The 12,844-nt window shown below is 43.1% G+C and overlaps 1 protein-coding gene across 1 annotated transcript in view; it reads right to left on the reverse strand.

The window, feature by feature from the left end:
• SLC24A4 (solute carrier family 24 member 4) overlaps positions 1-10,525 on the reverse strand; it is an 85,256-nt gene extending 74,731 nt beyond the window's left edge. The window contains exons 1-2 of the mRNA XM_074149121.1: positions 10,369-10,525; positions 7,805-7,915 (exon numbers count right to left, since the gene is read on the reverse strand). Coding sequence (XP_074005222.1) covers positions 7,805-7,915; positions 10,369-10,525 — 268 coding nt within the window. The remainder of the gene's footprint in view (positions 1-7,804; positions 7,916-10,368) is intronic.
• Positions 10,526-12,844: the final 2,319 nt, after the last annotated feature.

The following is a 12,844-nucleotide window of genomic DNA, read 5'->3' on the forward strand; positions in this document are numbered from 1 at the left end:
TCCCTCTTGCAGCTTCTGGTGACCATTTTCTACCTCCAGGTGCTCTTCAATCTACTTCCCTGTAGCCCAGTTCTGTGCTTTTCCAGTTTTGCCTCAATCCTCCACATTGGTGGTCCAAGTTATGGACTGATGAGACACAGAGACCACAGAGATGAAGTAACGAATGCAGAGTTTTAACATTTATGGAACAACCCAGTACCTCATAAAGATTCTGTCCTAGGCAACCACAGGGGTATGGATTACTGCTCACAGACTGATTTTCAATGCCTTTTCAACCTGCTTCCTACAACAGTAAGTGAGGTGTGGTAACCATTGCACGTGATACAAAGCAGCATTTTCTGTCTCAACTGCAGTCAGTACGTGGTGACATGTCACAGACAATAAGGTAAAAAGCAAGGAGTGAGAGTGAAACTGCCATGGTTAAGGAGGGGTAAACTTAAACACGGCTTTTATACCAACAGCACAATTTTCTGAGTGGAAAATGAAGCAGATTTCCACACAAAAAGGCCTATCTGCATGGTTATACTAGTGAAGAACAGATCTTAACATACACGCATTATCCCACCTCAAGGGTGAGACAGTCAGCAATACCATGGAGATCTGCACACCCAAGTCTCACTAACTTTGATTTTGAAATCCTCCATTCAGGATTTCAAATACGTCCTGAGTGAATTGTAACTCATATGGTTTTCATACCAGATCACAGGAAAACTCAGGTTGGATAGAACCTCAGGAGGTCGTGTTAGTCCAAACTTCTGTTCAAACATCATCTCTGCAGGAGCCTAGATCAGGACTGAGGTATTTGGATTTGACTCTTTGTTCTACCACATATTTCCTCTTTGACCTCAGGTCTGTAATTTACACAGCTGCTGTCTGCCTGAGTTGTCTGCAGTCACAGAAAAAGAGATGTTGCACTATTACTGCATTAACATTTGAGAAATGCTTAGGTAATGTGGCCTGAAATATAGGCAGACATCTAAATATTAGAGCTGGGCTAATACAGGAAACTTTAGGTCTTAGGCCAGCACCCCAGAGCATTCAACCTGGCTGTTTTGTTCCCTTCAAAGAAGGTAAGGGCCTGTGTCCACAGATGTTAAATTCAGTTCTGAAGTTGCTACATTTTAGAAATTCTGATTTTTGTTTCAAACCTGCTTCTTGGCTTCAGACTTAGCTTGTAAAAATCCTTATCCACAGTGTGCTTCAACTGGACCAAAACTAACTGTAAACAAATGTGTCATATGAAGTAAAGATTATATCAAGTAACATTTTTATTAGGTTTGAGAATATACAGTAATATATTAAATAGTACTTCTTTTTGTTTCCTTTGCCCTTGTTTAGTACATCTCTAAATGGCATTTTAGTCAAGACACTTATTTACTGTGTGTTAAACTACTTCCTGCGATGTTGGCACCTAGACCTGGGGAAATGGATAAATCACCCTGGAGTTCGTTTTCTGTTCTCCACTCTCCAGGGCATGCCGCTGGCTGAGCCAAAGCAGAGAGAGACGTTTGTCTCATTTCTTTCTACTATTTTGGATGCCATTATTAATACACTGCTAGAAAATTAACAGCTCTCAGAGAAAGTCGGTTACTTTTTAAATTCTAGTTTCAAACAAAGCACATTTTGTAAACCAGTTCACAAAAAAATAAACAAAACACTTTTCCCAATTAACTTCAATGACATCTACCTGCCAACCCTTTCAATACTCACATCAATAAGCCAGGCAAAGAGCGTCAGAAGTTCAACCTAAATCTAGGCATGAATTCTGATTAGGAGGCCTTGGGAGCCACACAAGAAAAACTTGCCATTAAACGTTTGTCATTTGCCCTCAACTAGTCTACTAAAAGTGGTTTTAAATTGTCACGTATCTATCTCTCCCTAGAAACAGAAACCATCCAAGTGAGATCACAATCAATAAAGTTTACCACTTAGCATCTACAGGGACAAGAGTGAGTCCAGAGACACCAGGGGAAGGAAGGCAGGGAACAACCCAAAACAAATAAAACCCCACAAGCATATGACAAGTGGCTACAGAAATAAGCTACATGCTAGCTGGTTAGTAAGTCTTTCCACTACATAAATATGTGCATCTGTGCAAATATACACACACATTCACTGGACACTGCACCTGTATGTTATGTGAATACCATATGCATGAAGTAACAAAGAAATTTTTTCTTACACCTTTCCTCATTTTCATCGCCTTTTAGACCTATGCAAGAATAGGATATTTAAGGCTGGTAGATTTCCTGGGCTTTGAGAGCATAAGGCATTGGAGTAAAGAAACATTTTAAATCAAAACGTATGCACTATAAATAAATCTACCATACTACAACAGTTGCATGTTTTCTATGCACCAAGGCAGAGAGCAAGTCTGACTAAAAGGCAAGTGGGGAATATTTGCAAATAACATAATACAGTTATTGTCTGTATTACCTCAATGAGACCATGGTCTTTCTGTGCTAGGTACTGCACGAATGCATAGTAGGAGAACCTGCAGGTTATGATGAGTTTACCAATTTAGACTGTTCATGAAACAAAGGGTTATAGTTATTACTATTACCACCACCCAAAAAGCAGGGATTTAAGGCACTTATCCCTGCTACAAAACGAAAGTTAGATCTAGGGAAGATCATGGGCACATTGTTTAAAAGAAATACATATTATCACATTGTTTAAAGAGAATTTCAATCAGCACAAAATGATATATTCCACCACCAATAAAAGTATATTTAGATCAGCACTTATTACACAAAGTGTATGATCTTATACATTGAGGTGTCTACAAGGTTTAAGAACAAAAGGGGTACTTCAATCCAGTATATTAACAAAGATGCATTTAACTAAGCATTGGATTTGTTAAATAAAATTTATGGAAACCAATGCTTGCTACGGCGTCTTTACTACAAATGTACAAAAAAATAGGATTTTCTATCCTTTTGGAAAATTACTTTGAAGAATCAGTCTTGTCTTCCCTAGTCAGTGAGAACACCATCATGGATTTTTGTAGAAAAAGTAACAGGCTCTTATACTCTCTATGGTATATTAACAAAACTCTCTAAGACTTCTTTAGTTTCTTTAAAACACATCACATCCTACATGAGTTCCTAAGGTTATAACTGCCAGTGTAAAATATACAGAGACCTAATGACTTTTGATCCTAACTCAGAACTCAGTTATACACATGCTGCTGGGAAACATGCTTTATTTCACTGTAGAGGACCGATTCTTTGTCTCTCGCTGCAAGAACAGCAAGCATTGAATTAAAAGGTACATTCTAGCAAAAGTAAAAAGGCAGTCATGGCTCAGAAAGAAATGCTAACCCCTGCCTTTCCCCCAGCCCGCAGTTCATCTTTACCCACTGATAACAATGAGAGGAGCACACTTGAACCAATTCCCCAGCTATTCAAAAATCAATGTAGCTCATGAACTGTCCACAGCCAACAAACCGCTGGACAGAAAATCCCACCGATTCTTTCAATTTCAAGACAACTCACTGACTAGTGTCAGAATACTAATGGAAATATATTCCAACGCATTTCTAATTCACAGCAAGTAGTTTGAATACTCTCTGTACCGTATACAGGGATTACTTGAAAATACTCACAGCAGAAAGGAGTCCGGAACAGTTTCTTTAATAGCCTAACACGACCCAGTGCAGCCACATGGTTAGAAACACCACACTACCCAGTCACCCCAGGTTGTAATTGCTCTGGAAACGTTACTCAGAGTTCTGGAGGACATGGAGTCATGGGAACATTTTGAAACAAGAGGCGAGCCATTGGAGCAGAGAAGCTATAAATCAGACTTGCTGGGCAGATGGCACTGCAAGCTAGCGAGCTGATGGCAGATGGAAGTGAGAGCTTGGATAAGGTAAAAAAAAAAATGGTTGCAAACTAATGAGATCTGTTAAGATGCTAGAGACGACTACTCTCCCTTTCTGATCGCTCTGCTTTAAATGAGGGTCAGATCAACCCCTCCTCCCACAGACATTTACCCAGTTAAACTTTTCAGAGCTGTAAAGAAAAAGTAGCTTGGTTTCCCCCAAAGAGGGATACCCACAGCAGCCATCCAGAGAGTTAATACGAAATAATTGTAAGATCCATAATTCAAAAATCCCAGGCTCTCATGAAACTTTTGAAGTCCAGAGCCTTCTACATACCATCTATAAGCCCTCCAGTCTGGCTCCAGGACAACATAAAGACTTGTACCTTTTCATGGCAGAGGAGCTTCCAGCAACGGGGAAGTTTCAAGCCAGGAAGGATCTTTAATGGAAAAATGCTACACAACACATTAACTTTGGTGAGGATTTGGTCTTAGTCCAGACTAGAACTGAGGTTGGCTCAGTGCTCACAAATGCTCCACCTCCTTTTTGCAGCTGACCTACAGTTCCATTTCTGTTGTTATGGGATAGATAGCAACTACTCTGCAGTCATAAGGATTTCTAGATACTATCAGAAAAAATGTGTAGCACCTCTTAAGATATCCATTAATATCAATCCCTCTAACCTCCAAATGTTAGAAAAACCTTTCTCTGCTAGTTTTATATATATACACATATATATACACATACATGCATACACACAGATATTTACCTTTCTTTTGTCAGAGCCTCAGGGTTCTTTTTAAAACCAGCATTGCCAAGACTTCAAAGTTTTTTTCTGTTCTGATACAATGGCCCCAGAAGCATTAATAATGTTTCCAGAAGAACAAAATTATCTACTTCAGTAAATGAGACAATCTCAGACAGCGTAGGCTATGTGAGCTTCTAGTAGATAGCAGCTTCCACAAGCTTCTAACATTACTTCTAGAAGCTTATGGAGTTTTTCTCCTGAGGTATACTACCAAGGAAGATCCCTTCTTACCACTGTCATGAACTGCAAGGATCTCATGGTCTTATAAACTTCTAAAGCTGCAATTTCTGACAGCTGGGGATTATTTTTATTAGCATGTATGTAAGAAAAGGGACTGAATTGGTAAATAAATTAACTTTGTTGAAAGCCTTTGAGAAAACGGAAGTAAAACTGCAGATTTGTGTGGGAAGCTAATAAAGAGGGAACACAGCAATAGCACTGCAATGACACAAAGGATTAACAGGCTCTCAGCAACAAGGTATTATGAAGTTCTTGTACCCTAAACACACATAGAAAAATATCCACATAACGTAAGAAAACTGCTATATACCATACAGACATACATACATCTGTAGGGCCCCTGGTGCTTAAGGCAGATACAGAAATGACATAGGTGAGAATAAGTACTTCTCATAAAGGAGCGTACAGAGACCACTGTATTCATCCAACATACATATATATTAACTATCTGTTCTTAAGATTAGAAGAAAAAAAAAAAAAGACCAGAAACAAAGTCCCGCCATTTAAAGTATTTGACAGCACATTCCTGAGATTTTCACTACATTGGGATATACACATGACTGAAAGCTTGCATATTCAAACGGAAAATCCACAGATTCTCACCAATTTTCTATGCAATTTTGATGAAGTCTCTTGACCTTTCCTGGGACTACTTTCTTCAGATGTAGTCAGGGGCTTATACAAGCTACATTCCCATGGAGATGAGCATTGTTATTTGCTCCTTTTTTATAGGTTTTAGGCTACTGTACCACGTTCTCATTACAGAGCAAATCTCAGTCTCTGGCTACCAGACAAGAATGAAAAAAGACACACCACCACCACCCAAAATAAAACTCAAAACAAAAACCCCACCACCCTCACCCCCCAAAAAAAACCAAACGAAAGAAACCTCTAAACCTACAGAAGTTGTTACTGGGCAATAACAATCACAGGTTCTTACAGACCCATTCCTGTGCAACAAATATAAATTTCAGATATTTTCAGATGCTCCCTTTATTTGCAGCTATCTTGCATCTAGCCACTCTTTCAGCATCTAAATCCCCCCTTCAGCTGCAGAAGATAGAGATAAGCTGCACATAACTGCAGAATAACAGGAAGTGACTAAAAAAATGCTACAATCGCAATCCTGTGACATATTTGATCTGTAAATCTGCATTCTAACAGAAGAAACACCTTGAAAAAGAAAAACTAATTCCAACACTGTGACTAGAAATCATTAGTTTAATGCAAGTCTCATGATATTTTTCTTAAAACCTCAGCATCCTGAGGCACATTTCGGCCTCTCTTGTGTCCAGTTCTTGTGGTTACAGAGAAAAGCGCATCTCAACAACCTAAATTTCAGAAAGCCCATCAAAATGATCTGACTGCATTTATTTATTCCAATTGTTCTTAAACTAATCTTACAATTTTAGAGGAATGGAGGGAGATGAGCTATTTATTCTAAACATCTGGAGAAGTCAGCACTGCTCCTGGTATTCCAATTTAACATAAATATATGTTTTCCCTTGGCAGTTTTATCATATCATGGTTAAAAAAAAGATCTTATTCATATTAAATGGAAATCCCCATGAAGAATTTTGATGGGCATCTTTCTGATCCAGCTTCTATGGTCTTGTGGCTTTTCTTGGCTTAGCTCCAACTGTGCTGCCAAGTATGTTCAGATATGACCACATTGATGCATCCACATATGTGGAGAAAAACAAAAGAGGAGTGGCAAAGAATAGTATTTTCTGACTATTCATCAAGAATAATTACATGTATCCAAAAGATCATTTTTGGCTTCTTTCTTGTCTGTGAAAAACTTCGACAGACAAGTCAACAGCATCGTAAGGTTACAGATGCAGATAACAGCAAACTAACCCACAAAGTTCTTAACAGAAGCACAGAGAAGCTCTTGGACATCAAGATGATATGTTTTGGAGCCACATACTTTGCGCAGTGTTCTTCCACTCCTCTCAGAAGTGCACAAGCACAGTAGTGATCCTCAATCTATACAACAGGTGCCTCAGCATTACAATTATGTGAGGCAGGGGGAAGTACTGCTCCAAACTCTTCTAGCACCTGGGGCTGACAGTATCCCAGAACTCACACTGTCACTGTTTGTAAGAAGGCGCAGACTCTGCTGTCATCAAAGAGTTGATCAAAGAGTCATATTTGAAAAAAAAATAAAAATCTGAACTTTAAATTAATTTGGTTAGTGCCATTGGCAAAATGTCTTGTCTCCCACACACCGTCAACCACAGAGAGGCAAGGAGAGAGAGAAAGGAAATACACACTAGAAAGACAGATGGGAAGATGAAAGCATTGTGGACTGACACTGATGTTAAAATGCGTCATCTTTCCCTGCCCTCAATCAATTATTATCGCCTGGCCAGGATAGATATCCTGAGCTAAAATGGATTCCAGAGTTTCCATATTACTTACCTCATCATCCCCCTCCACATAATATAAATTCCTACTCTGAATACATAGTTTGTCATTAAACTAGCAAAACATGATTAAATGTGTAATGGTAATGAACACATTGAACACACTGAGCTCGAATGGTATCTCAAACACTGCATGTTTAGCTACCCAGACTTTCAAGAAGAGTACATCTCTCGTTACCAGTGCAACATAAACATCATCAGCTTCACAGGAACAATCATCAAAAGAAACAAAATTAGACAAATCAAATTGTCAGCACAAGTCTCATTATGACCCCAAAACATTCTTATCCCTGAACATTAACTTTTACCTTTGAAAGATAAAGTCATGGCATTATATAGCACAATAAACCTTATTTCTACACAGAACAGTCCTCCATATTTATTTTTTTTAAATTTGACACTTTTATGTTTACCCTAACACATCACTGCAGCTTGGTCATGACAGCACTACACAATACATCTCGAGAGCTTATAAGACATCACAAAGTTTTCCCATCTTACCTGGCTCTGTACAGTTCTTTTCTTCATGTGTCCCATTAGGTGATGCCATCAACCTTCTATTCCTCCATATTTCTGATAAAACACGTCTGTCTGCAATAGTTGATTCTTGGCCTATATTAAATAGAAAAAAGGTTATGTCCACTGTCACTAATTTTTTCCTGCATCATCCTAACTGGACTGCATGCCCCCACTAGCAACGAGCATGGAGAGACAGACCATCAGGGCATGAAAGAAAAAACATGAAGGTGTGACTGGGGAACATACCAATATATGTATGGTAGGTCCTCCTAACAACAAAGGGTGAAACTAGCTATGAAGGCATAGTATCAGAGCTGTTAGCATGTTCCGGCTATCAGAACACCTGGTTGTGACCCACACTGGGAAAATACTCTACAGTAAGCAAATGCTAAAGCCTGCACCTGTGAAACTCAACACTTCGCAGTTTCTATAAATGAAACCAGCCCAGCTATGCTGACACGAGCAACAATCACACTTCCATTTAGTCATTTCCACTTGCACACATTATATTACTGTTTTCTCAAAAAATAGAAATGCATATGGTCATATTCCAGCTACATTTTGGGTTATTCTGAGTCCAGGGACTGATCTTTTCAGTGTTAGGTATACTTGATAATATCAATCCCTGCATAATTTGTCAAAGAAAATGGAAAACCACTGCACTGTGAATCTCCACAAATCTCAAGAAAAACAAACTTCCTTAGGAGTCAATAGAGCTTTTGCCTAAACTCGTATTCCAGAAGCATTCTCAATGGAACTGGCTGAATAGAGTACAGAAGGAGCACTCATGATAATGTAGCGTATGCTATTACAATAATTAAAGGAAGGATAGAACCTCTTAATTAAATCACTTCCATCTCAACCTTATTCATTTCAAATGAACATATTATAATGACAAAAATTCTTCCATGGCTAATCTTAGAGTTTATATTCAGTCATCACGTAATGCATGTGCTTTGTTACAGCGACTCTTGCAAAAAAATCTAGCTTGGAAGTTAGTTTGGCTAGAGTATTTGCTAAAATATTCTGACCGCACAATTATAAGAAACATAGAGAACAGATGGTCAATGTTTATGGATACAATATACTGTAAATTAGCCAGCTGAAAAAAAAACTACCTGATGCAGCTTACCATCAAAAATTAGGTTATGAGGGATTTAGTTGGTAACCCAGGAGATTAAAAACTTTCATTAGTCATGACATTTTTCATGTAAACCTAAACAAGTTCTGCAAAAGTGTTATCTGCAACAAAATAACCCCCTCAAACTATGTAAACGTAATCATACCCTAATGACATGCTTTCACAAATCAGTAAGTTTATGAAAATAAATAGCGGGTGCAAGGGCGGGGGGGGGGGAGCACAGGCATGACAAACAGCAGTGCTAAATAAAGCAAGCAACAGTATACTCTAAAACCACAATTAAAAAAAAAAATGAAAGTTCTAAGATGAGCAATATGCTAATATGGTCTACGACCTGGCTTGTTACCATCCTAGCTATCTCTCAAACAACCCAGGCAATAATTTGAGCAAAAGAGCATTAGAAAGTATGACAAGTTCCACTAAATTTTTCTTCCCTAAAGCACACACTTTAACTTCAGCTTTAATTTAAGCAGATGACCCATCCTAATTCAGCTGAAATCAGATTTTCTTACATTAAACACGGACATAGGATCTTAGTTTGATTTTGTTCTTAAACTCTCAAGGACTGTTGGCAGTCCCACCTAGAGACCCATATGCTCTCCCAACAACCTTAGACTTTCTATCCGAGGGATGCAAAGTGTATTGCAGAAAGAGGGCCTGAAGCTCCACACTTATAGCCCAAACTGTGCCAGCAGGCGGGAAAAAAAAAAAAAAAAAAAAAAAGAAAAAAAAACAAATGGGAATGATGCAGTTAATTATAAATACATCAGTTTACCAACACGACACTTACACAAAGGATGCAACACTCTCTCTATATAAAATTAGATTAGCACTGTTCCTTGTCTAAAATACAGAATTTTCTGTAATTGGGAGGGGGGTGTTGGAGGGAAAAGATGGAGAAAAGAAGCAGTTGTAGCCGGTGGAGGTTTACAACCCAAGGATAAAAATGAAAGGCGGCCCGAAGTTGCAGAGGGGACCACAAGCGGCTGGAGAGGGTTCAGCTCTGATGCAGCGGCGGGGGGGGGGGGAAACTACTTCAGGGCCGTTCCCGGGCCGGCAGCTGCCTCGATCCCCCTTCGATTCCCGACCCGAAGCCCTCCCTCCGAGAGGCACGGCGGGCCGTCGCCCGGGAGGGCTCGCTGACGGGAAGCCCTTGGCCATCAGTCGCCCAGCGACACCGCTGCCTCTTCTCCGCGGGGCTGCGGCCATGCACCTGCCCGGCGCGGGGGTTTCTCCTCAGGAACCCGGGCTGCTCCCCCCGCCTCGCCTGCCCGCCGGGGTACTTCCACCGAGAAACTCAAAACGGGAACAGCTTGAGCCCGCCAACCCCCGGGGCAGCGGCCCCCCGCGGGCCGCTCCAGCCGCCCCGCCGGGGTCCGCCGGTCCCGCTGCCACAGCCACTCACCCAGTCTGGAAAGCAGGCTGGACATGCACCAGACGAAGAAGAGGATGGCGCAGATGAAGCCCAGCTGCTGCAGCAGCATCTCCCGCCTCTTGCGAACTTTCCTCAGCATCAGCTGCATGGTCTTCGGAGGGGCGAGCGGCGTCTCGTCCGGCTCCATCGGAGCGAGCGCGGGCGCCGAAGGGTCGGTCGCAAAGACGGGATCACTCCCGGCGGCTTCCCGTAGACGGCTCCATGTCGGGCGGGCTGCAGCGCGGAGAGAAGCCGATGCCCAACGCCTCAGGTCGGCGGCGGCGGAGCAGAGAGGCAGGTGGAGGCGGGCGGGGGCGCGGGGAAGACGGCGGCGGCGGTGAGAGACCGGGGGCGGGAGGAGGGGGGGCGACGAGGCGTCGCTCTCAGAGGCTGAGCCGAGCCCCGCGCCCCACACGCACCATGGCCGGCGGCGGAAGAAGCGGCGCGGAGGCGCCCGGTGCTCCTCTGGCAGCGGCCGCCCCACAGCGTACCGCGGGCAGCGGGTCAGCAGCGAGGGACGGCGGCATCCATGCGGCTCCCCGCCCGCCCCAGCCAAGTTTAAAGTTTATCCCTTTCCTCCCTCCCTCCTTGCTTCCCGCCGCCCCCAGACGATGGCGGCAGGTAGGCAAAACAGCCGCTGCCGCGGGACTAGCTGGCCCCGCGGCTCTGAGCTCGGCGCCGAGCGGCCAGTCAGCCCCGGCGGGCAGCCCGGCCCCCTTCTCCCCGCCCCTCTCCCGCAACTTTCTGGGTGCTCCTCTGGCACCCATGGCAACGCGCATGTACCCTCCTCTCCCCCGCCTCTTGGGGGGAGGGGGGCGGAATTAACTGGCTAAATTAGTCCTTTCCCCTAAACGGCGCAGGAATTACCCGTTTTCAGTGCCGTGTTTGTTGGGGCTATCGGTGTGAGGAGGGGAACAGGCTGCGACGCCGGGGGCAAGGGCCGTTGGGGAGGCGGCGGGCAGGACAGGGTTAGTGCCGCCTGAGGTGTGAGGGCCGTTGGGGAGACGGCGGGCAGAGCAGGGGCCGGCGGTGCCTGAGGTGCGAGGGCCGTTGGGGAGATGGCTGGCAGGCAGGGCAGGGCAGGGTCAGTGCCGCCTGAGGCGTGGGGACCGTTTGGGAGATGGTGGGCAGGGTCAGTGCTGCCTGAGGTGCAGGAGCTACTGGGGAGATGGTGGGCAGGACAGGGCCCTGAGGGGCAAGGGTGGCCATTAGAGCAGGACTGAGGAGGGAGAGTGCTGGGGTGCCTCTGTGAGAGACTGGCCAGGTGTTGATAGTGTCTGGGTTCTTCCACCTGTCTGTAGGGGATGCACTTCAAGATGGACTTCCATGGAGGGAAATGGCACTTGAAACTAAAATTTGGTATTTATGTTGACTAAGTAGTTACTGTTAGCCTTCGAGAACAGTTCTGGCAACTTTCTACAACAGCACAGGCATTGGTTCTGTATTCCTTCCAGGTATCCAGAAGTGCTATGCATACAAGGAAGTGCGTGTAGATGAGGTGGGATTAACTCATCTGATACTATTTTTGATGCAGCATTTAGTTTACAATGGAAGGCCTCTCGGGTGATTCCCCCTGGATATCTGTCCTTGTACTTCAGAACATACAACTCTTCATATCTGGCATTGTTTCTAATGGTGTTATAATTATAATACAAATATCCTAGCCTACAAAAGCAAATCTTCACAAATAAAAGCAGGAAAACAACTGCGTGTTAGAAGAATGGCACTAAGGCATGCCCCAGTATCCTCTTTTTGTAGGTGCTGAGAGAGGAAAAGTAACTCTGAAAGCTCTTGCCTAGTACAGAAAAGGCAGTAGAGAAGATTACAAGTCAGCTTATATTCCTTTATTTCTCTCCATTGGCCACATAGGAAATCTCACAGTTGAACCCACAATGATGAAAGCCATCCCTGACTGAAAGAACTTACTGGCTAATTAGATGCAGAGGCATGGAAAGCTGGATAAAGGCAACTGAAGCCCTTTAGATCAGGACTGTTATTTATAGTGGACTGGTTTTTTTCGTTGAAGACCTTTAAGCTCTGGTGAAGGTGTTAGTTGGCCATGTAAGTAGAGATGCCACTGCATACCCTATCAGCTGTCATAATGCCTGAGAGCTAATTCTTCATATGGCTTTTTATCACCTCATTTCTGGGACTAAAGCCTCCCCTTCCACTCAAAGTGGCAATATAAACATCAGTCTGCCATCCCTTTGTTCTGTGTTTAATAGGAGTCGTGGTGCTGACAAGACTGTAGTTTTCTGTATGAAGATTTTATCTAGCAATAGAAGGATGGTGATGCTGGAAGGGGTTGCAGAGGTTTGTTGTCTTTTCAGTATCCATGTGCCGTAAGTTTATAATCTTCACTGGTAAGGCAGACCGAAGCCATGGCTTCAGAGAGGCTGTCCTCACGGTTAGGTCTCTCCCCACAGCTGACGGAGGTTTCTTGTGATTTTTATGTTTACCAGGTTTA

This window comes from Numenius arquata, chromosome 6 (assembly GCF_964106895.1).
Source record: "Numenius arquata chromosome 6, bNumArq3.hap1.1, whole genome shotgun sequence".
NCBI lineage: Eukaryota > Metazoa > Chordata > Aves > Charadriiformes > Scolopacidae > Numenius > Numenius arquata.